At 39.9% G+C, this 25392-nt stretch overlaps 2 protein-coding genes across 2 annotated transcripts in view; both read left to right on the forward strand.

Annotated features, from left to right (window-relative positions):
- Positions 1 to 25392, forward strand: part of NEK10 (NIMA related kinase 10) — a 305942-nt gene that overhangs the window by 119784 nt on the left and 160766 nt on the right. The window lies entirely within an intron of this gene.
- Positions 17687 to 18019, forward strand: LOC116762650 (metallothionein-like). Its single transcript, XM_032649887.1, has one exon. It carries the CDS (start codon positions 17712 to 17714, stop codon positions 17922 to 17924), a length of 213 nt encoding a protein of 70 aa, XP_032505778.1. The 5' UTR covers positions 17687 to 17711; the 3' UTR covers positions 17925 to 18019.

The following is a 25392-nucleotide window of genomic DNA, read 5'->3' on the forward strand; positions in this document are numbered from 1 at the left end:
CCTGGCTGCAGCACCAAGAGCCTTTCATCCACACGGCTCACAAGAAAAGGGAGAAAAAGTAGAAAGAAAGAATTAGTAGAAGCAGAAAGAAAGAAAGAAAGGAGGGAGGGAGGGATGGAGGGAGCAAGGAAGGAAGGAGGGAAGGAAAAAAAGAAAGAAGATAAAGTAAAATAAAATAAAGTAAGATAAAATATAATAATGTTATTAAAATAAAAAAATAATTATTAAGAGGAAAAAAAACCTCAAAAAACAAAAAAACGGATGGATAGAACCCTGGAACAAATGGTAGAAGCAAAGGTATACAGACAAAATCTCACACAGAAGCATACACATACACACTCACAAAAAGAGGAAAAGAGGAAAAAATCATAAATCTTGCTCTCAAATTCCACCTCCTCAATTTGGGATGATTCGTTATCTAAAGGAGGGAAGGAAGGAAAGAAAGAATGAAGATAAAGTAAAATAAAATACGGTTATTAAAATAAAAAGTAATTATTAAGAAAAAAAAAGATAGAACTTTCAGACAAATGGTGGAAGCAAAGGTATACAGACAAAATCTCACACAGAAGCATACACATACACCCAAAAAAAGGAAAAGGGGAAAGAATAATAAATCTTGCTCTCAAAGTCCACCTCCTTAATTTGGGATGATTCGTTGTCTATTCATGTATTCCACAGATGCAGGGTACATCAAGTTGATTGTGGAGCTTTAATCCGCTGCCTCTGCAGCTGCTGGGAGAGATTTCCCTTTCTCTTCTTTGTTCTCACAGCTCCCAGGGGCTCAGCTTTGGATTTGGCCCCGCCTGTGCGTGTAGGTCGCCAGAGGGCGTCTGTTCTTTGCTCAGACAGGATGGGATTAAAGGAGCCGCTGATTCGGAGGCTCTGGCTCACTCAGGCCGGGGATAGAGAGGGTCACGGAGTGCAGGGCGAGCCTGCGGCGGCAGAGGCCGGCATGACATTGCACCAGCCTGTGGCGCGCCGTGCGTTCTCCTGGGGGAGTTGTCCCTGGATCCTGGGACGCTGGCAGTGGCGGGCTGCACAGGCTCCCCAGAAGGGGTTGTGGATAGTGACCTGTGTTCACACACAGGCTTCCTGGTGGCGGCAGCAGCAGCCTTAGCGTCTCATGTCTGTCTCTGGCGTCCACGCTTTTAGCAGCGGCTCGCGCCCGTCTCTGGAGCTCCTTCAAGCAGCGTTCTTAATCCCGTCTCCTCGCACACCAGGAAATAAAGAGGGAAGAAAAAGTCTCTTGCCTCTTCGGCAGGTCCAGACTTTTCCCCGGACTCCCTCCCGGCCAGCCGTGGCGCACTAACCCCCTGCAGGCTGTGTTCACGCTGCCAACCCCAGTCCTCTCCCTGCGCTCCGACCAAAGCCCCGCCCGCTCTGGCGGGAGAGCAGACAAGCCTCTCGGGCTGGTGAGTGCCGGTCGGCCCTGATCCTCTGTGCGGGAATCTCTCTGCTTTGCCCTCCGCACACCTGTTGCTGTGCTCTCCTCCACGGCTGCAAAGCTCCCCCATTTCGCCACCCGCAGTCTCCGCCCGCGAAGGGGCTTCCTAGTGTGTGGACACTTTTCCTCCTTCACAGCTCCCTCCCGCTGGTGCAGGACCCGTCCCTATCCTTTTGTCTCTGTTTATTCTTTTTTCTTTTGCCCTACCCAGGTACGTGGGGGGGTTTCTTGCCTTTTGGGAGGTCTGAGGTCTTCTGCCAGCGTTCAGTAGGTGTTCTGTAGGAGTTGTTCCACGTGTAGATCTTGGTGCAATTTTAAAAGGTGGTTTGTTTTTTTTTAATTCCCTTTCTTTTTTTTTTTTTTTTTAACTATTTTTTATTTATTTATTTATTTATGGCTATGTTGGGTCTTCATTTCTGTGCGAGGGCTTTCTCTAGTTGCGGCAAGCGGGGGCCACTCCTCATTGCGGTGCGCAGGCCTCTCACTATCGCGGCCTCTCTTGTTGCGGAGCACAGGCTCCAGACGCGCAGGCTCAGCAGTTGTGGCTCACGGGCCTAGTTGCTCCGCGGCATGTGGGATCCTCCCAGACCAGGGCTCGAACTCGTGTCCCCCGCACTGGCAGGCGGACTCCCAACCACTGCACCACCAGGGAAGCCCCTTTAATTCCCTTTCTAATTCATTGTTAAAGAAATGCAACCAATTTCTGAATGTTACTCTTATGTCCTGCTACTTTGCTGAATTCATTTATTAGATCTAGTAGTTTTTGTATGGAGTCCTTAGGGTTTTCTATATATAGTATCCTGTCATCTGCATATAGTGACAATTTTACCTCTTCCCTTCCAATTTGGATACCTTTTATTTCTTTTTCTTGTATGATTACTGTGACCAGGACTTCCAATACTATGTTGGATAGAAGTAGTGAGAGTGGGCGTCCTTGTCTTGTTCCAGATTTTAGAAGGAAGGCTTTCAGCTTTTCACCATTAAGTATTATATCGGCTGTGGGTTCGTCATAAATAGCTTTTACTATGTTGAGATATGTCCCCTGTATACCCACTTTGGTAAGTGTTTTTGTCATGAATGGATGTTGAATTTTGTCAAATACTTTTTCTGCATCTATTGAGATAATCATGTGGTTTTTTGCTTTTCTTTTTTTAATGTGGTGTATTACACTGATTGATTTGCATATATTGAACCATCCTTGTGAACTTGGGATGAATCCCACTTGGTCATGGTGTATGATCTTTTTTATGTGTTGTTGGATTCAGTTTGCTAATATCTTATTGAGAATTTTTGCATCTATATTCATCAAAGATATTGGCCTGTAATTTTCTTTCTTGGTGGTGTCTTTGTTTGGTTTTGGTATCAGGGTGATGGTGGATTCATAGAATGTGTTTGGGAGTGTTCCCTCCTCTTCAGTCTTTCTCAAGATTTTGAGAAGAATTGGTGTAAGTTCTTCTTTGTATGTTTGGAAGAATTCACCTGTGAAGCCATCTGGTCCTGAAGTTTTGTTTTGTAGGGAGTTTTAAAATTACAGATTCTTTTTCACTTCTAGTGATTGGTCTGTTCAAATTACCTGTTTCTCCTTGATTCAGTTTTGGTGGGCTATGTTTTTAGAAATTTGTCCATTTCTTCTAGGTTGTCAAATTTGTTGGCATATAGTTGTTCATAGCAATCTCTTAGGGTTTTTTTTGTATTTCTGTGGTATCAATTGAGATTTCTCCTTTTTCCCTTCTTTTTTTGTTTATTTGGGTTCTCTCTCTTTTCTTCTCGGTGAGTGTGGCCAGAGGTTTGTCAATTTTGTTTACCATTTCAAAGAACCAGCTCTTGGTTTTATTGATCTTCTCTATTTTTTAACCTCTATTTTATTTATTTTCTCCCTGATCTTTATTATTTCCTTCCTAATACTGACTTTTTGTTGTTCCTTTTCTAATTCTTTTAGGTGGTAGGTTAGGTTTTTTATTTGAGACTTTTCTTGTTTTTAAGGAAAGTCATATTGCTATGACCTTCCCTCTAAGAACTGCTTTTGCTGCATTCCATAGATTTTGTGTGGTTGTGTTTTCATTGTCATTTGTCTCAAGGTATTTTTAAATTTCCTTTTTGATTTCCTTGTTGACTCATTGGTGTTTTAGAAGCATGTTGTTTAGTCTCCATGTAATCATTTTTTTTTCTCATTTCTTTTCCCATGGTAGGTTTCTAGTTTCATGCCCTTGTACATACTACAGCTTCTTTATCCAATCACTGTTGATGGACACTTGGATTGTTTCCATGTCTTCACTATTGTAAATAATGCTGCTATGAACATTGGGGTACATGTATTTTTTCAAATTAGTGTTCTTATTTTTTTCCAGATATGAAATTGCTGAATCATATGATAGTTCTATTTTTAGTTTTTTAAGGATCCTCCATACTGTCTTCACAGTGGCTGCACCAATTTACTCCCACCAATAGTATAGGAGGACTCCTTTTTCTCCATACCCTCTCCAGCATTTATTATTGTAGACGTTTTGATGATGACCATTCAGAATGGGGTGAGGTGGTACCTCATGCAGCTTTGATTTTCATTTCTCTAATAATCAGCAGTGTTGAATGTCTTTTCATGGGCCTGTTAACTATCTGTTAACTATCTGTTTTCCAGCTTCATTGGAAAACTGTCTATTTTAGACTTCTGCCCATTTTTGTTTGGGTTGTTTGTGTTTTGATATTGAGTTGTATGAGCTGTTTGTATATTTTGGTTATTAACCCTCTGTTGGTTGCATTATTTGCAAATATTTTCTCCCATTCTGTAGGTTGTCTTTTAATTTCATTGATGGTTTCCTAGCACTAACATATTTTTGAACTGTTCTGACTTTTGCCTCAGTGAAGCCTCGAGTGAGAATGTTTTTAGTTTGAAACAGTTAGTACATACTTGGTGCTAGGGTCTGTTCTATTTTATTTTTTTCCTATTTATTTGCTGTATCTTTATATCTTCCATAGTTACTAGAACAGTGAATAATGAGTTCAAGTAAGATGTTATCATTTAAAAAAAATAAAATGTGGAATGGTTCTAAATTATTGAGACAAGTATTCTTCTGTGACTGATATATTGGCCCTGAGGGAAATTGCTAAAGAGGAATCTTCAAGAATAAGAGCATAATTGGAAAAAGAATGTAATATTGACAGGCAGGTTGGTAGGGTCATTATTAAAAGCACAGGCTCTGGAATAATACTGGGTTTAAGTCCTGGGTCTGCTGTTGAGGGTTAAAAGTTATTGGAGGGCTTCCCTGGTGGCGCAGTGGTTGAGAATCTGCCTGCTAATGCAGGGGACACGGGTTCGAGCCCTGGTCTGGGAGGATCTCACGTGCCGTGGAGCAGCTGGGCCCGTGAGCCACAACTACTGAGCCGGCGCGTCTGGAGCCTGTGCTCCGCAACAAGAGAGGCCGCGATAGTGAAGGCCCGTGCACCACGATGAAGAGTGGCCCCCGCTCGCCGCAACTAGAGAAAGCCCTCGCACAGAAACGAAGACCCAACACAGCAAAATTAATTAATTAATTAATAAACTCCTACCCACAACATCTTCTTAAAAAAAAAAAAAAAAGTTATTGGACTTCTCTGTGCCTCAGTTCCCTCATCTGCGATCTGGGGATATTAATAGTGCCCACCTTCTAGGATTATTGTGAGATTAAAAGTGGTGATGCATGTTGAGTGCTTGTAACAGTGCCTGGCTGGCATATGGTAAGCACTCACTAGACAATAGTGATTGTTTGCTATTAGTCTGAAATGTGAAAGGATAGTGCTCATTTGAATATATAGATTGTATTGTGCCTAATAATCAGATTAATTTCTTAATAGTCACAGTAGAGAAGAATTACTTATGCTGTGTATACATATAGCTCCTTCTCCCTCTCCATCTCTATATTTGCTCCCTGTGAGGCTGCCTTGGTACTAATAGGGACTCGGATTTTTCTACCTGCCAGGCCCAAGCAGCTGAGGAGTGTGAAAGGGAAAAAAGTGCTAAGCATGCAAAGGCAGGGAATGAGAGGAACAGAGCTTTCCATAATCGTGCCTTGATGGGTGGGATGTGAGAATACTTTCGCTTGTAATTGCTTCTGTTTATGGCTTCTCTGTCCGGTGGGGTATGATTTACCTGAATAATAGCACCCTTCCCTGCACTCAATAACTGCCCCTCCCCAACCGAATTGTTTTATTACAGTATCTGCTTTGGAGGGAATTTTGAGTGAACTCAGGATTTAATTGCACAAATTGAACTCTAAATACATCTATTTAAAATTTATTTTTTATCAAAATATAGTTGATTTACAATGTTGTTGTTAGTTTCAGGTGTACAGCAAAGTGATTCAGTTATATATACATATATTCTTTTTCAGATTTTTTCCCATATAGGTTACTTAAAAATATTGAGTATAGTTCCCTGTGTTATACAATAGGTCCTTATTGTTTACCTATTTTAGTGTGTATATGTTGCTCCCAAATTCCTAATTTATCGCTTCCCTGCTTTCCCCTTTGGTAACCATAAGTTTGTTTTCTATGTCTGTGAGTCTGTTTCTTTTTTGTAAATAAATTCATTTGTATCATTTTTTTAGATTCTACATATGAGTGCTATCATATGATACTTGTTTTTCTCTGTCTGACTTCATTAGTATGATAATCTCTATGTCCATCCATGTTGCTGCAAGTGGCATTATTTCATCCTTTTTATGGCTAATATTCCATTATATCTATATCTTTATATATATCTATATATATTTATATATCACATCTTTATCCATTCCTCTGTTGATGGGCACTTTGGTTGCTTCCATGTCTTGGCTATTGTAAATAGTACTGCAATGAATATTAAGGTGCATGTATCTTTTTGAATTATGGTTTTCTCTTGGATATATGCCCAGAAGTAGGATTGCAGAATCATATGGTAGCTCTATGTTTAGTTTTTTAAGGAACCTCCATACTGTTCTCCATAGTGACTGCACCAATTTACATTCCCATCAACAGTGTAGGAGGGTTCTCTTTTCTCCACACCCTCTCCAGCATTTATTATTTGTAGACTCTTTCATCATGGCCATTCCAACTGGTGTGAAGTGATATCTCATGGTAGTTTTGATTTGCATTTCTCTAATAATTAGCAATACTGAGCATTTTTTCATGTGCCTTTTGGCTATCCATATGTCTTCTTTGGAGAAATGTCTATCTAGATTCTGCCCATTTTTTGATCGAGTTGTGTGTTTTGTTGATATTGAGTTATATTAGCTCTTTATATATTTTGGATATTAAGCCCTTATCAGATGCGTCATTTACAAACATATTCTCCCGTTCAGTAGGTTAACTTTTCAATTTGTTGATTATTTTCTTCACTGTGCTAAAGCTTTTAAGTTTAATTAGGTCCATTTGTTTATTTTTGCTATTGTTCCCTTGCCTGAGGTGACAGATCCAGAAAGATATTGCTAAGACTTATGTCAAAGAGGGCACTGGCTATGTTTTCTTCTAGGAGTTTTATGGTTTCTGGTCTTACATTTAGATCTTTAATCCATTTTCAGTTTATTTTTGTATATAGTGTGAGAAAATGTTCTAATTTTATTCTTTCACATGTAACTGTTTTCCCAACACCACTTGTTGAAGAGCCTGTCTTTTCCCCATTGTATATTCTTGTCTCCTTTTTCATAGGTTAATTGGCCATATGTGCGTTGTTTCATTTCTGGGCTCTCTATTCTGTTCCATTGGTCTATGTATCTGTTTTGTGCCAGTATCACTGTGGTTTTTTTTGTTTTGTTTTTGTTTTTGTTTTTGCAGTACACGGGCCTCTCACTGTTGTGGCCTCTCCCGTTGTGGAGCACAGGCTCTGGACGTGCAGGCTCAGCGGCCATGGCTCACGGGCCCAGCCGCTCCGTGGCATGTGAGATCCTCCCAGACTGGGGCACGAACCCATGTCCTCTGCATCAGCAGACGGACTCTCAACCACTGTGCCATCAGGGAAGCCCCATAGTGTTTTGATTACTGTAGCTTTGTAGTATAGTCTGAGGTCAGCAAGTGTGATACCTCCAGCTTTGTTCTTTTTTTTTCAAGATTGCTTTGGCTCTTTGGGGTCTTTTGTGGTTCCATACAAATTTTAGCATTATTTGTTCTAGTTCTGTGAAAAATGTCATTGGTATTTTGATAGTTATTGCATTAAATCTGTAGACTGCCTTGAGTAGAATGAACATTTAAAATTTTTTAATCCTTCCAATCCATGAACATGTGATATCTTTCCATTTATTTATTCAATTCCTTAATCAATGTCTTATAGTTTTCAGAGTATGGGTCTTTCACCTCCTTGGTTAAGTTTTTTTGTAGGTGTTTTATTCTTTTTGATGCAATTTTAAGTGACATTATTTGCTTGCTTTCTCTTTATGATAGTTCATTATTAGTATTTAGAAAAGCAACAGATTTCTGTATATTAATCTTGTATCTTGCAACTTCAGTGAATTCATTTATTAGCTCTTATAGTTTTCTGGTGGAGACTTCAGGGTTTTCTATACATGTTATCTGAAAATAGTGACAGTTTTACTTCTTCCCTTCCAATTTGGATTCCTTTTATTTCTTTTTCTTGTCTAATTGCTATAGCTAGGATATCCAATATTATGTTAAATAGAAATGGTGAGAGTGGGCATATTTGTCTTGAAATAGAAATGGTGAGAGTGGGCATACTTGTCTTGTTTTAGTTTTTCACCATTGTGCATGATGTTAGCTGTGGGTTTGTAACAAATGGCTTTTATTTTGTTGTGGTATGTTCCCTCTATATCAACTTTTTTGAGTTTTTATCATGAATGGGTGTTGAATTTTGTCCAATGCTTTTCTGCATCTATTGAGATGAGCATGTGATTTTTACCCTTCTTTTTGTTATTGTGGTGTATCACATTGATTGATTTGTGGATATTGAACCATCATAGCATCCCTGCTATAAATCCCACTGGCTCACAGTGAACTATCCTTTTTATATATTGTTGAATTTGGTTTGCTAATATTTTGTTGAGGATTATTGCACCTTTATTAATCAGAGATATTTGGGTTGTAATTTTCTTTTTTCTGTAGTGTCTGTCTTGTTTTGGTATCAGGATAATCGTAGCCTTGTAGAATGAATTTGGGAGTATTTCCTCCTCTTAAGTTTTTTGGGATACTTTGAGAAGGATAGGTATTAACTCTTCTTTATATGCTTGGTAGAATTTCCCTGAGCTGTTTGGTCTTGGACTTCCGTTTGCTGGACATTTTGTTGTTGTTCCAAATTTAGTTTCACTACTAGTGATTGGTCTTGTTCAGATTGTCTGTTTCTTCCTGATTCAGTCTTGGCATGTGTATTTTTCTAGAAATTTGTCCATTTCTTCTAGATTGTCCAATTTGTTGGCATATAACCCTTTGTAGTATTCTTTTATGATTTTTTTGTATCGCTATGGTATTGGTTATTTCTCCTCTTTCATTTCTTATTCTGCTTATTTGGGTCCTTGCAGTTTTGTTCTTAATAAGCATTGCTAAAGGCTTACCAATTTTGTTTTCCTTTTTAAAAAAAAGCTAGCCCTTGGTTTCATAGATTTATTCTATTTTTTTTTGTTTTTCTCAATTTTATTTATTCCCACTCTGATCTTTTTATAATCTCCTTCCTCTGCTGACTTTGGGCTTAGTTTGTTCTTCTTTTTCTAAGGTTAAGATGTTTATTTGAGAGATTTTTCTTGTTTCTTGAGGTAGGCCTGTATCATTATAAACTTCCCTCTGAGAACTTCTTTTGCTTTTTCCCATAGATTTTGGAAAGTTGTGCTTTTATTTTCATTTGTTTCAAGGTATTTTCTGATTTTGTCTTTGAATTCTTCATTGACCCATTAGTTTTTTTCATAGCATGTTGTTTAGTCTCCCCATGTTTGTTTTCCCCCTTTTTTTCCTGTAATTGATTTCTAGTTTCATGCCATTGTGGTTGGAAAAGATGCTTGATATAATTTGTATCCTCTTAAATTTCTTGAGACTTGTTTTGTAGCCTAGAATATGACCTATCCTGGAGAAAATTTTATGTGCACTTGAAAAGAATGTGTATTTTGCCTTTTTTGGATGCAATGTCCTGTAATGTCTATTAAATCCAACTGATCTAATGTGTTATTTAAGGCCAGTGTTTCTTTATTGATTTTCTGTTCAGAAAATCTGTCCATTGATGTAAGTGGGGTGTTAAAGTCCCTTCATATTATTGTATTACTGTCAGTTTATCCCTTTATATCCATTAATACTTGCTTTAGTTATTTAGGTGCTCCGTACTAGATGTGTATATGTTTACGAATGTTCTATCTCTTTTTGTATCGATCCTTTATCATTATATAATGTGCTTCTTTGTTTTTTATTATAGACTTTGTTTTGAAGTCTATATTGTCAGATATGAGTATTGCTACCACAGTTTTCCTTTTGTTTCACATGGAATATCTTTTTCCATCCCCTCACTTTCAGTCTGTGTGTGTCTTTAGCTATGAAGTGAGTCTCTTGTAGGCAGCCTATAGATGGGTCTTTTTTTTTTTCTATCCAATCAGCCACTCTATGTATCTGGTTTGGGGCATTTAGTCCAAGTGATTATTGATAGGTATGTACTTATTGCCATTTTGTTATTTGTTTTCTGGGGTTTTTTTTGTAGTTCTTCTCTGTTCTTTTCATTTTCTTTTAGTCTCTTACCTTATGCTTTGATGACCCTCATTAGTGTTAAGTTTGTATTCCTCTCTAGTGTTTGTATATCTATTATAGGTTTGATTTGTGGTTACTATGCAGGTCATATATGTTGACCTGTATCTACTTGTTTTAAATTGATAGTCATTTAAATTCAAATACATTCTCTAAAAGCTCTACATTTTTTACTCCCTTTCCCAAGCTTTGTGTTTTTGGTGTCATGTTTTGTTTTGTTTGCAGTACGCGGGCCTCTCACTGTTGTGGCCTCTCCCGTTGCGGAGCACAGGCTCCAGACGTACAGGCTCAGCGGCCATGGCTCACGGGCCCAGCCACTCCACAGCACGTGGGATCTTCCTGGACCGGGGCATGAACCCATGTCCCCTGCATCAGCAGGCAGACTCTCAACCACCGTGCTACCAGGGAAGCCCCAGGTGTCATATTTTAAATCATCGTGGCTATCCCTAAATATTTATTGTAATTATAGTTGATTTTACAATTTTTGTGTTTTAATCTTTTAACCTATTAATCTTATTTAATGGTTGACCCACAGCCTTTACCAGAAGGATTTTCCCCTTCCTATAATTTCTTCCTTCTTGTAGTAGCCTTTTCTTTTTCACTGAAAGAAGACCCTTTAACACTTCTTGAAAGGTTGGTTTGGTAATGATGAACTCCTTTAGTTTTTATTTGTCTGATAAGCCCTTTATCTTCTTCAATTGTGAATGACAGCCTTGCTGGGTAGAGTATCCTAAGTGGTAGTTTTTTTTTTCCCTTTCAGTACTTTGAATATATCATACCACTCCCTTCTGGCCTGCAATGTTTCTGCAGAAAGATCAGCTGAAAGCCTTATGGGAGCTCCCTGTAACTGTTTTGACTCTTTGTTTTTCTCTTGCTGCTTTTAGAATCCTCTCTTTAACTTTTGCCATTTTAATTATGATAGGTCTTGGTGGGAGTCTCATTGTGTTCATCTTGCTTGGGACCCTCTGTGCTTCCTATACCTGAATATCTGTTTCCTTCTTTGGTGTCAGGAAATTTTTGAGCCATGATTTCATCAAATACATTTTGTACCCTTTCTCTCTCTCTTCTCCTTCTGGGACCCATATTATATGAATGTTAGTATGCATGATGTTGACCTAGAGGTTCCTTAAACTAGCCTCATTTTTTAAAAATTGTTTTTTTTTTTTGCTGTTCTGATTGGGTAATTTCCATTATTCTATCTCCCAGATCACTAATATATCTTCTGTATCACCTCATCTGCTGTTAATTCCCTCTACTGTACTTTTCATACCAGTTATTGTATTCTTCAGTTCTTTTTTTTAATATTTTCTAGTTCTTTATTAAAATTCTCACTGTGTTCTTGTATTCTTTTTTTCCCCAAGTTCAGTTAGCATTTTCATTACTATTGCTTTGAACTCTTTATCAGGTAAATTATTTACCTCTGTTTCATTAAGATTTTCTTTTCAGGATTTTTTCTTGTTATTTCTTTTGAAATGTATTCTTCTCTGTCTTCTCATTTTGTTTGACTTCCTCTATCTCTGTAAAATTAGGTGAAACAGTTACCTACTCTGATCTTGAAAGTGTGTCCTTGTGTGGGACTGTCCCTATGACGTCTGTGTGTACCCAGTGGCTTTGGTGGGAGAGCTGGGTCTGACATTAGCATAGGCCATGTCTTCTCCCAGTGTGCGCTAGCAGCTACCACCTTGGTGGGAGGTAGGGGCAGAGTTGGAGGGGCTAGAGCCAGAGCCAGGTGCAAGCTGGGGCTTCTCCTCTGCTCAGTGGCCATCACCACCCTGTCAAGGGTGCGGTCAGAGCCACAGGGGCTGGAACAGAAGCCCTGAGGAAGTTGGGTTTCTTCCAGGTGTGATGGCAGTCTCAGCCTTGGTTTGGGATATAGATTCAGGGCCTGAGGGCTTGAGACTGTACTTCTTTTCTGATTTCACTTTATCCCTGATGTGCTTGCTTGGCTAGAGGCTGGGTTGTGGCTGGAGGGGTTGATATCACACTACTGAGCTGAGTTTGCTCCCTCCCAAGAGTGCACAGGGACACATGTGCTGGCAATGGCTGCCTACACCCTGGTCAGAGGCAGGGCTTGGATCCAATCCAGCTCTGTTCCCTCCAAGTGTGCACACTCTCGTAGTTAGTGGCACCCTCTGCCTTAGTGGGAAGCAGTGCTGGAGCAAGAGGGGCTAGAGCAGGAGCCAGGTGAGGGGTGGGCAGGGGGTGTGATGCAGCAGTCCTGGCTAGCTGGTCAGAGCCCCTGGCAGCTTTCAATGTGCTGCCTCCACACTTTGACTGGGAGCAAGCAAGTCTGTGTGCTCTTCAAGAGCAGAGGCCCAGTTTCTAACAGCCCTTTGGTAAGGCCCACTGGGTTTCAAACCAGCTAAGGGGTTTGTCTTCCAGTGTTGTATCCCAGGGCTGGACTGTCCAATGTGGGGTTGGAATCTCTCGCTCCCCAGAGAGGATCCCTGAGCCTGTGATGTCCCCTCCTCTCCTGTGTCCCTGCTAAGGGTGAAGGTCCCGACCACATCGCTTCTCCCTTCCTACCGGACTCCGTGTGGATCTTTCTTTACAGCCTTGGTTGCAGAAGAGCTGTTCTGCTCTTCCCCAGGTTGATTTCAGCAAGAGTTGTCGTTTGGATGTGTTCATGAGTGGAGGTGAGCCCAGCATGCTCCTAACCTGCCACCTTGATCATCACACCTCCCATGGACCATTTGTTTAATTGCCCACACTCCTCACCGTATTTATATTTAATTGGTTTCCATTATAGGCCTCTTAATAGCATCCATGAAGCATTAGGATTAGAGGAACCTGAAAAAGACCATTTAATTTGTTTTCCTTTCTTGAAGCCAAGACCTAATAAATGCTTATTTGGTTTATTTTTCGCCATCTTCATGACAGGTTAAGGGGAAAACATCTTTTAGAAAAGTGATTTATAAATTCTTTTCATTTTGTGCCTATAAAAATTTCTTTACCAAGAAAGACAAAAAACCAAAAGTGTTCCTATGTCAAATGAAGTCCTTCTCTTATGACTTGACATTTGTTTTGGATTTTAGTGGCCATGCAAAGCAGCTGGTCACTACTTACCATTTAATAATTTTTCACATAGTGAAAAATTCTTTAAGTCTTTTTTTCTAAATTTATTTCCTATTTATTCATAGTTCTAACAATTTAAATCAAACTTATAGATATTCCACAAAAGAATCTTCTCATTCCAAACCTTCCATGTCTTAGGAAAGTTGCATGAATTAATCTGATAAGGAGGAATCCCAATTTCTTTTTTAAAGTGTAATTTCAGTGTAGCATTTTTGACTCAAATATATATTTTTACTTCAGGACTGATGGAGCAAATTAAAATTCTAAATGACCCCAAAATATTTTCCAATCTTTCTTCTCTTCCCATTCTCCTTCCCCATGATCACCCTCACTACAAATCCTGGAGTTCCATACACAGTTGGGCTTCAGGCAATTTGGAAAGAATTGATCAAAAGTAAATTGGTTGTGGCGATAATATAATCAAAATAAAGAAATTACTATGAATAATTATTTTTCATCACTGATTTTTAAAATTTATTGCTAATTTTCAGGAATTTTTACATTGTTTTTGGACATATAAACATTTTAACCTATTTAAAATATTTTCCTTTTATTCCCTGTGTATTTGGTATTTTATTTAATTCATTTTCAGTTATTGTGGTTATTGTACAGTTGAAATGTGACGCTGGTTGGGTTGTTTAGGTAAATATTTGTAAGTGATAGTATAGTAATGTGTTTATTGACCTAGGAGCCTATCTACAATATATTGTTAATTGAAAAGTTAGATTACCAATTATATGTATATAATATATATAATCTCCTATTTAAAACAGAATTATCTAAAAATATTGTCAAATCTGGCAGGCTTTCTATTGTTTCTTTATTACAAAAGCAGTGTATTCTGTTGACCTGAAATAACTAGATCGCCAGATATTTCTCCAACCAAGATGAGTTTATTCTGGATCAGCAGAGAATTGCAGCTTCGGGGTCTACAACCATGGTGAGCTACATGCAAGTCCCAGCACACTGGGGGAAGGAGAACACTTTTACAGAGAGGAAGAGGAATTCAGGAGGGCTGTAGTAAACAGAGTCCATAGCTTTTCATGGACTGAGTCCTTGCTGGGAAAGAAGAGTCTTTCTTCTTGTTGGGCTCAGCTATCATTGCAGGGCACCAGAGCCACCACTCTGGTCTCTCAACTCTATTTAATTGAGGTTTCTATATATCAATTTTCATATTTTTCCCTTTTGTTCAAGACCTTTCTCTGAAAGTATCACTGATCAGGAGTCAGGTTTTCTAGTTTCAGCAGCTTTTTTGTCCCTCCAAGTCAGGAAAGACCTTTCCTGGGTGTGGTTTCTCACATCAGAAGGAAAGTACACAGATTGGAAACCTACTGATGTCACACTCAAGTAACAAGCAAGGGTGGGAGGGAGAACTCTCAGGCACTTTTTATCTAAAGCCCATACGTTATCAAGACCAAGGACACTGGAGATCACATGATGGTGTTATGTCATCATCAAACATTTGGTGACAAACTTCCAACAGACCTGGTCCAGCTATCTTGCAAAAGCTGTGTCATCAGATGTCATCTGCTCCAATTCTGGGAAATCTTTACTTTCAGGTCACCAGGTGATGTGCAGGTTCAGTCAGGGTTTGGTGCTTTCTTTGGGTGTGTCATGAGAATCCAAAGAGAGTCTTCCTTGGAATTTTGTGGCACAAGGGTTGGTTAACAGTACTTCATGGGGCCTTTTCAGCAAGAGTGAAGAGCATTTATTCTGGAGGTGTATATTTCAATAGACAAAATCTCCAGGTTGCAATGTGTGATGCTTAAAGTCTTTGTCTCTTGAGAGCACACTGAGAAAAGATTGCTCTACCCAAAACATGGTTGTTTTGGGGGGAGGGTTTTTGTGGTACACAGGCCTCTCACTGTTGTGGCCTTTCCCGTTGTGGAGCACAGGATCTGGACGTGCAGGCTCAGTGGCCATGGCTCACGGGGCCAGCCACTCTGCAGCATGTGGGATCTTCCCAGACCGGGGCATGAACCCGTGTCCCCTGCATCGGCAGGCAGATCCTCAACCACTGCACCACCAGGGAAGCCCAACATGGTTTTTTTTTGTTTTTTGTTATTTTTAATAGAAGCAATTAGGGCTTTGCAATGTTGGAGCACCTCTCCTTTTATCAGTTGTGGGTCAAAAGAAGCAGGAGCCTAGTGCATTGGGTGTCCTGTGACTACCTCAAAGGGTGAGAGTTTGAGTTCCGAAAGGGTGGATCTGAGATTTAGAACGACCAACATGAATGCTGTTGGCCAAGGTGTTTGGAGGGCCTCTAAAAATTTTGCCAGTTGAGTCCTATAATGCCATTATTGCATTCAACTAAACCAGAAGATTGAGGATGGTAATCACAGTGAAAGTGCTATAAGACAAGCCAAAGAGTACAGATGTGCTGAAGCACCTGGCCAGTAAAATGGGTTTCTTGATCCCTATGAAGTTTGAAAGAAGTTCCCCAGATAGGGATAATCTTTTACAAAAGGACTTTAGCCACAGAGGAGGCGGTAGCCTGTCTGCAAGGGAAGGCTTCAGTTCAGTGTGAAAACATACAGACCAACACTAAAATATATTTACATCCATGAAACAGAGGAAGTTGTATGAAATCCATTTGCCAGAACTTGAATGGTCCATTAGGCAATTTAAAATGTCCGGGAGCAGTATGAACAGTTTCTCTGGGTTGTATTTTAGGTGGGACAAGTGAGGCAGGCACCTTTTGTAGCCTCATTTATGTTTCCCCACCAGTATTGATTCATGAAGGCTGTCATTTTGTCAGTAGGCCAGTGGTTGAATGCATGCACAGTGGTGAGGAGTGAGAATTTTAGAGTCTTAGGTGGGACTGGGTTGTTATTTGGTTCAAACCAGAGGTTTCTCTTTTATCAAAACAAAAATTGTTGAATTTCCAACAATTTCCAATTGTTGTTTTTCCTTTCCTGAGGCCAGTTGTTAGGCTTCTCTAGCCAGTTTTTCTAAACTATCATTTGGGAAAATATCCCTTTGGACCGTGACAGAGGTTTGGCTACTGTTGGTCCCTTTAAGGGCAGCATTCCTTGCAGAAATGTCAGCAAGGTGATTTCCCCTGGCTTCCAGAGAGTCAAGTTTAGAATGCCCTGGAATCTAAGGTAGCAGTATTACATTTAATAATTCCTGAACATAGGGGCCAGTTTAAATTTCATTTCCTCTGGAAGTAAGGAAGACACATTTCTTCCACATTATTTCAAAATCATGAGCTACTCTGAAAGCATATCAGTATAAATATTGGCAGTTTGGTCCTAGGCTGAAGTACAAGCCCATGTAAGAGTACAATTCATCCTGTTGGGTTGAAGTAGCCATAGGTAAAGATGCTGACTCAACAACATTAAAATAAGTTGTAATAGCATCCTCAGCAGAGTATTTGCCATTGTCACCTTTTAAATAAGAACAACCAGTGAACCATGAAAAGTCACCTTTACCCAAGGATTTTCTGTAGGTCATTTCAAGGAGTCAGGAGGTGGTCCATCAGCGTTAAACAGTCATAAGGGAATTAATCAGTGATGGAGGGATGAAAAGTAGCCAGGTTAAGGTTATTACAATGTAAAAGAATTATGTGAGGGACAGGTAACAAAAATACTTCATAAGAGGTGAGGTGGCTTGATGAGAAGTGTTGGGCATAATGAGAATTCCGAAGGGATTCTGCTGCATGAGGTACAAAAATGGTTAAAGGGTATACTATAATTTTCTCAGTAGCCTTCACCAAAAGAGCAGTAGCTATAATGGCTCTAAAGCAAGGCGGGTATCCCTGTGCCACAGGGTCCAGTTGCTGACTATAATATACGATGGGTTGATGGTGGTCCCCGTGTTTTTGGGTCAGTACCGCAAGGGCATTACCTTCCTTTTCATATACAAAAGGAAAAGGGGAATCTGATAATTGGGATGCCCAAGAGCAGGTGGGTTCATCAAACTCTCTTTTAAGGCCTTGAAAGCTATGTCATCCAGTTCTTCCCATAAAATTGAGTTCGGGTTGTTATTGTTGAGAGGTTTGGCCGTAAGGGAGAAATTTGGAATCCAGTTTTGGCAATCACCAACTAGCCTGAGAAAACCTCGAAGTTGGTGCTTAGTTTTGGGTTTGGGGAAACTTAGGACAGCATGAAGTCTATCTGGATCTGGGTGTAGCTCCTGTTCTAAGCTGCCCTAAAAGTGGAACCTGGGTTTGGCAAACTGCAATGTTTTTTTGGTGACCTTATGTCCCCTTAAGGCTAAAAGCTGTAACAAGTGAATGCTGTCTTCCTGTGAGGAGGCTTGAGAAGGAAAGCAAAGAAGCAAGTCATCTACCTACTGCAACAAAGTAGAAACTCTAGGGAATTTTATATCACTCAGATCAGCCTTCAGGATTTGTGAGAAATAAAAAGGATTCAGCAAAATCCTGAGGTACTACTGCCCAGGTGAATTATTTTCTTCCTAAGTGAAGGCAAAAGGGTATTGGCCACGCCCCCTCGATGTCCTTGCCATACTTCGTGCCACAGTCTCCAGATCCCAGCCTCCGCTTCCTCTCGCCATGGATCCCAACTGCTCCTGCACCGCGGGTGGATCCTGCACGTGTGCCGGCTCCTGCAAATGCAAAGAGTGCAAATGCACCTCCTGCAAGAAGAGCTGCTGCTCCTGCTGCCCTCCGGGCTGCGCCAAGTGTGCCCAGGGCTGCATCTGCAGAGGGGCCTCGGACAAGCTGCTGTGCCTGATGTCGCGGAGAGCCTGCCCTGGTTGTAAATAGAGCAACCAGGACAAACCTACATTCCTCTTTTTTTTTTTTTTGTCCTATAAAATACAAGAATGATAATAAAAGTGGCTGGCTTTAAAAAAAAAAAAAGGGTATTGGCCAGCTTCATCATCTAGAATACTAAAGAATGTACTGCATAAATCAATTTCAGTAAAGAACTGACTTCCAGTTGGAATGGATGTTAGTAATGTACCAGGATTAGGAACAACAGGGTACCCAGAGATAACAATGTTGTGTATTGCTCAGAGGTGTTACTGACCAGGGTTCTTGGCCTCCTTAATCCATAGAAATTGATAAAAGGCCAGATGAGAAGTTCAGATAAGCTTTATTGGGACTCATGCTGCAGCAGGAGGGAGCAAAAACAAGTAACAGCGTCCCTTGCTCTCTCCCTAAGCCTGGGGGTGGGGGGAAGGGGCGAGCTGGTCCCTTAAATGGGGTGAGCCTAGCGGGAGATACATGGGTGGGACTGGAGGGGTGGCTTCGGTGGTCTGCCCCCCCACTTGGTGGTGCTGTGTGCAGGGATCATGCAGAGGACCTGCTTTTGATCCTGACACCTCAGAAGTGGCAGTTGGGTTTTTGGTCTTTTTGTATCTTGTTGTTCATAATTTGTACCAACTACACATGTAAGCAGTTATTTTTAGTCCCTTAGAGTTTCTTTGTATTTTGTTGCTCAAGGAGACTAAGAGACCTTTGCCCAGGTGTAAGTAAGTACTGCAGCAAAGGGTCCCAGGTCCCAGGTCCCACCCTATTTCAGAGGTCCTGGACAAACCTCCACCCTCAGCCCTTAAGTTTTCTTACCAGTAAAATAGCTATGTTATAGGGACAACGAACGGATAATGAGGCTTTGAGCCTTGTAATTTTCTATTACGGGTTTTATGCCTTGAGTTGCTTCTTTACTTATAGGATATTTATTAATTATTGGAAGAAGTTTTGAGGGATCTGGTTTTTGTTTTGTTTTGTTTGCGGTACGCGGGCCTCTCACTGTTGCGGCCCCTCCCGCTGCGGAGCACAGGCTCCGGACGTGCAGGCTCTGCGGCCATGGCTCACGGGCCCAGCCGCTTAGTGGCATGTGGAATCTTCCCGGACCGGGGCACGAACCCGCGTCCCCTGCATCGGCAGGCGGACTCTCAACCACTGCGCCACCAGGGAAGCCCCTGTTGTTGTTGTTTTTTAAACATCTTTATTGGAGTATAATTGCCTTACAGTGTTGTGTTAGTTTCTGCTGTATAACAAACTGAATCTGCTATATGCATACATATATCCGCATATCCCCTCCCTCTTGCATCTCCCTCCCACCCTCCTTATCCCACCCATCTAGGTGGTCGCAAAGCACCGAGCTGATCTCCCTGTGCCATGCAGCTGCTTCCCACTAGCTAGCTATTTTACATTTGGTCGTGTATATATGTCCATGCCACTCTCTCATTTCGTCCAAGATTACCCTTCCCACTCCCCGTGTCCTCAATTCCATTCTCTATGTCTGCATCTTTATTCCTGTCCTGCAACTAAGTTTAACAGAACCATTTTTTTTTAGATTCCGTATATACGTGTTAGCATACGGTATTTGTTTTTCCCTTTCTGACTTACTTCACTATGTATGACAGACTCTAGGTCCATCCACCTCACTACAAGTAACTCAATTTCATTTCTTTTTATGGCTGAGTAATATTCCATTGTATATATATGCCACATCTTCTTTATCCATTCATCTATTGATGGACACACTTAGGTTGCTTCCATGTCCTGGCTATTGTAAATAGTGCTGAATGAACATTGTGGTACATGACTCCTTTTGAATTATGGTTTTCTCAGTGTATATGCCCAGTAGTAGGATTGCTGGGTCATATGGTTGATCTATTTTCAGTTTTTTAAGGAACCTACATACTGTTCTCCATAGTGGCTGTACCAAATAACGTTACAACCAACAGGGCAAGAGGGTTCCCTTTTCTCCACAACCTCTCCAGCATTTATTGTTTGTAGGTTTTTTGATGATGGCCATTCTGACTGGTGTAGGTGATACCTCATTGTAGTTTTGATTTGCATTTCTCTAATGATGAGTGATGTTGAGGATCTCTTCATTTGTTTGTTGGCAATCTGTATATCTTTTCGGAGAACTGTCTATTTAGGTCTTCTGCCCATTTTTGGATTGGGTTTTTTTTTTTTTGATATTGAGCTGCATGAGCAGCTTGTAAATTTTGGAGACTAATCCTTTGTCAGTTGTTACATTTGCAAATATTTTCTCCCATTCTGAGGGTTGTCTTTTTGTCTTGTTTATTGTTTCCTTTGCTGTGCAAAAGCTTTTAAGATTCATTAGGTCCCATTTGTTTATTTTTGGTTTTATTTCCATTTCTTTAGGAGGTGGGTCAAAAAGGATCTTGCTGTGATTTATGTCATACACTGTTTTGCCTATGTTTTCCTCTAAGAGTTTTATAGTGTCTGTCCTTACATTTAGGTCTTTAATCCATTTTGAGTTTATTTTTGTGTATGGTGTTAGGAAGTGTTCTAGTTTCATTCTTTTACATGTAGCTGTCCAGTTTTCCCAGCACCACTTACTGAAGAGGATGTCTTTTCTCCATTGTATACTCTTGCCTCCCTTATCAAAGATAAGGTGACAGTATGTGCCGGGCTTTATCTCTGGGCTTTCTATCCTGTTCCATTGATCTATATTTCTATTTTTGTGCCACTACCATACTGTCTTGATTACTGTAGCTTTGTAGTATAGTCTGAAGTCAGGGAGCCTGATTCCTCCAGCTCTGTTTTTCTTTCTCAAGAATGTTTTGGCTATTCAGGGTCTTTTGTGTTTCCATACAAATTGTGAAATTTTTTGTTCTAGTCCTGTGTAAAATTCCATTGGTAGTTTGATAGGGATTTCATTGAATCTGTAGATTGCTTTCGGTAGTATAGTCATTTTCACAATGTTGATTCTTCTAATCCAAGAACATAGTATATCTCGCCATCTTTTTGTATCATCTTTAATTTCTTTCATCAGTGTCTTATAGTTTTCTGCATACAGGTCTTTTGTCTCCCTAGGTAGGTTTATTCCTATGTATTTTATTCTTTTTGTTGCAGTGGTAAATGGGAGTGTTTCCTTAATTTCTCCTTCAAATTTTTCATCATTAGTGTATAGGAATGCAAGAGATTTCTGTACATTAATTTTGTATCCTGCTACTTTACCAAATTCATTAATTAGCTCTAGTAGTTTTCTGGTAGCATCTTTAGGATTCTCTATGTATAGTATCATGTCATCTGCAAACAAGGACAATTTTACTTCTTCTTTTCTGATTTGGACTCCTTTTATTTCTTTTTCTTCTCTGATTGCTGTGGCCAAAACTTCCAAAACTATGTTGAATAAGTGGTGAGAGTGGACAACCTTGTCTTTTTCCTGATCTTAGAGGAAATGGTTTCAGTTTTTCATCATTTAGAACGATGTTGGCTTTCGGTTTCTCATGTATGGGCTTTATTATGTTGAGGTAGATTCCCTCAATGCCTACTTTCTGGAGAATTTTTATCATAAATGGCTGTTGAATTTCGTCAAAGCTTTTTCTGCATCTATTGAGTTTATCATATGGTTTTTATCCTTCAATTTATTAATATGGTGTATCACATTGATTGATTTGCATATATTGAAGAATCATTGCATGCCTGGGGTAAACCCCACTTGATCATGATGTATGATCCTTTTAATGTGCTCTTGGATTCTGTTTGATAGTATTTTGTTGAGGATTTTTGCATCTATGTTCATCAGTGATATTGGCCTGTAGTTTTCTTTCTTTGTGACATCTTTGTCTAGTTTTGGTATCAGGGTGATGGTGGCCTCGTAGAATAAGTTTGGGAGTTTTCCTCCCTCTTCTATAGTTTGGAAGAGTTTGAGAAGGATAGGTATTAGCTCTTCTCTAAATGATAGAATTCATGTGTGAAGCCATCTGGTCCTGGGCTTTTGTTTGTTGGAAGATTTTTAATCACAGTTTCAATTTCAGTGCTTGTGATTGGTCTGCTTATATTTTCCATTTCTTCCTGGTTCAGTCTCAGAAGGTTGTGCTTTTCTGAGAATTTGTTCATTTCTTCCAGGTTGTCCATTTTATTGGCGTATAGTTGCCTTAGTAATCTCTCATGATCCTTTGTATTTCTGCAGTGTCAGTTGTTACTTCTCCTTTTTCATTTCTACTTCTGTTGATTTGAGTCTTCTCCCTTTTTTCTTGATGAGCCTGGCTAATGGTTTATCAGTTTTATTTATCTTCTCAAAGAACCAGCTTTTAGTTTAGTTGATCTTTGCTATTGTTTGTTTCATTTATTTCTGATCTGATCTTTATTTCTTTCCTTCTGCTAACTTTGGGGTTTGTTTGATTCTTCTTTCTCTAATTCCTTTAGGTGTAAGGTTAGGTTGTTTATTTGAGATTTTTCTTGTTTCTTGAGGTAAGATCGTATTGCCATAAACTTCCCTCTTAAGGTAAGGTCATATTGCTATAAACTTCCCTCTTAGAACTGCTTTTCCTGCATCCCAAAGGTTTTGGGTCATCGTATTTTCATTGTCATTTGTTTCTGGGTATTTTTTTATTTCCTCTTTGATTTCTTCAGTGATTTCATGATTATATAGTAGTGTATTGTTTAGCCTCCATGTGTTTGTATTTTTTACAGTCTTTTTCCTATAATTGATATCTAGTCTCATAGGATTGTGGTCAGAAAAGATAATTAATGTGATTTCAATTTTCTTAAATTTTCCAAGACCTGATTTGTGACCCAAGATATGATCTGTCCTGGAGAATCTTCCATGAGCACTTGACAAGAAAGTTTATTCTGTTGTTTTTAGATGGAATGTCCTATAAATATCAATTAAGTCCATCTTGTTTAGTGTGTCATTTAAAGCTTGTGTTTCCTTATTTATTTTCCTTTTGGTTGATCTGTCCATTGGTGAAAGTGGGGTGTTTAAGTCCTCTGCTATGATTGTGTTACTGTCAGTTTCCCCTCTTATGGCTGTTAGCATTTGCCTTATATATTGAGGTGCTCTTATGTTGGGTGCATAAATATTTGCAATTGTTATATCTTCTTCTTGGATTGATCCCTTGATCATTATGTGGTGTCCTTCTTTGTCTCTTATAAGAGTCTTTATTTTAAAGTCTATTTTGTCTGATATGAGAATTGCTACTCCAGCTTTCTTTTGATTTCCATTTGCATGGAATATCTTTTTCCATCCTCTCACTTTCAGTCTGTATGTGTCCCTAGGTCTGAAGTGCGTCTCTTGTAGACAGCATATGTACGGGTCTTGTTTTTGTACCCATTCAGCAAGCCTGTGTGTTTTGATTGGAGCATTTAATCTATTTACATTTAAGGTAGTTATCAGTATGTTCCTATTACCATTTCCTTAATTGCTTTGGGTTTGTTATTGTAGGTCTTCCTTCTCTTGTGTTTCCTGCCTAGAGAAAATCCTTTAGCATTTGTTGTAAAGCTGGTCTGGTGGTGCTTAATTCTCTTAACTTTTGCTTATCTATAAAGGTTTTAATTCCTCCATCAAATCTGAATGAGATCCTTGCTGGGTAGAGTAATCTTCGTTGTAGGTTTTTCCCCTTCATCACTTTAAATATATCCTGCCACTCCCTTCTGGCTTGCAGAGTTTCTGTTGAAAAATCAGCTGTTAACCTTATGGGGATTCCCTTGTATGTTATTTGTAGCTTTTCCCTTGCTGCTTTTAATATTTTTTCTTTGTATTTAATTTTTGATAGCTGTATGTACTCTCTATACTTCCTGGACCTGACTGACCATTTCCTTTCCCATGTTAAGGAAGTTTTTGACTATAATCTCTTCAAATATTTTCTCAGATCCTTTCTTTTTCTTTTCTTCTTCCTGGACCCCTACAATTCAAATGTTGGTGCATTTAATGTTGTCCCAGAAGTCTCTGAGACTGTCCTCAATTCTTTTCATTCTTTTTTCTTTATTCTGCTCCCTGGAAGTTATTTCCCCCATTTTATCTTCCAGCTCACTTATCCATTCTTCTGCCTCAGTTATTCTGTTATTGATTCCTTCTAGAGTATTTTTAATTTCAGTAATTGTGTTGTTCATCACTGTTTGTTTGCTCTTTAGTTCTTCTAGATTCTTGTTAAATGTTTCCTCTATTTTCTCCATTCTGTTTCCGAGATTTTGGATAATCTTTACCATCATTACTCTGAGTTCTTTTTCAGGTAGATTGCCTCTTTTGTCTTCATTTATTTAGTCTTGAAGGGTTTTACCTTACTTCTTCATCTGTAACAAATTTATTTTTCATTTCTTTTTTTTTTTTTTTTTTTTTTTTGGATGGGTGGTGCTGTATTCCTGTCTTACTGGTTGTTTGGCCTGAGGCATCCAGCAGTGGAGTTTGCAGACAGTTTGATAGAGCTGGGTCTTGGTGCTGAGATGAGGACCTCCAGGAGGCCTCACTCTGATTGATATTCCCTGAGGTCTGAGGTTCTATCTTTCTCCAGTGGTTTGGACTTGGAGCTCCCACCACAGGAGCTTGGGCCCAACCTCTGGCCTGGGCACCAATATCCCACAAGCTTTGTGGCACAGTGAAGAAAAAAAACAGGAAGAAAGAAAGAAGAGCAGTACAATATCAAAGAATAAAAAACAAAATAAAATTAGAAAGATAAAAAATATATTAGGAAAAATAAAACTCTAATTGAAACAAATGCAACATGTTAAGATAAAACCAAACAGAAAAAAGGAAAAAAAAAGTGTGTGTGTGTGAGCAATCCAAAAGGAGAGATCACTAACGAAATATAAAGAATAAAGCAAAATTAGAAAAAAGATTTATTAGGAAAAATAAAAATATAAAAGAACCAACAACAATGAATCAAGAAGGCAAAACAGAACCCCAATCTAAAGGAGGAAAAAAGAAAAGAAAAGCCCTGACTATGGGGGCAGAATTTAGGCAGGGACGTGGGTTTGGGTGGACTGGGGCGATGTTCAAGCATGGGGCAGGGCCTCTACTTAAGACTTCTGCAGAAGGGGAGAGGCAGCAAGTCGATAGGTGGGCCTGTGGAATGTGGGGGTTCCGGAGTTTGGAGGTGGGGCCCTGAGTGAGGCTATGTGGATTGGGTTTAGGCCCAGCTTGTTGGAGGGGGGTCTCCGAGTGTAGGGGTAGGGCCCTGAATAGGGGTGCAGGAGCGGCGCTTGGGTTCTGCACTCTAGAAGGGAGGCTCCAAGGGCAGAGGATTAGGCCCAGTAGTCCAACAGGACCCAGTGCCTAAGTGGACAGGGAAAGCACTGGCCCTATTCCATTCTGTTCCTTCACACCCCTCCCCCACTGTCTTCCCCAGGGTCTCCCCCATTACAGCTGGATCCCTAACCGTGGGTGGGTCCCACTGGGTGTAGGAACTCCTACCCCCCCCCAGCCACCCCTCAGGACTGCGGGTCCTGGAGGTCCGACCTTTACTTTTGCTCCCCCTTCCCGCCCTCCCACTCCCTCAGGATCTGCAGGGATGGAGGGGGCCTCAGT

This window comes from Phocoena sinus, chromosome 11, assembly GCF_008692025.1.
Source record: "Phocoena sinus isolate mPhoSin1 chromosome 11, mPhoSin1.pri, whole genome shotgun sequence".
NCBI classification, from domain to species: Eukaryota; Metazoa; Chordata; class Mammalia; order Artiodactyla; family Phocoenidae; genus Phocoena; species Phocoena sinus.

Excerpts from the sequence above, each read along its gene's own strand:
- LOC116762650 (XM_032649887.1), top strand. The coding sequence starts at position 17,712 with ATGGATCCCAACTGCTCCTGCACCGCGGGTGGATCCTGCACGTGTGCC.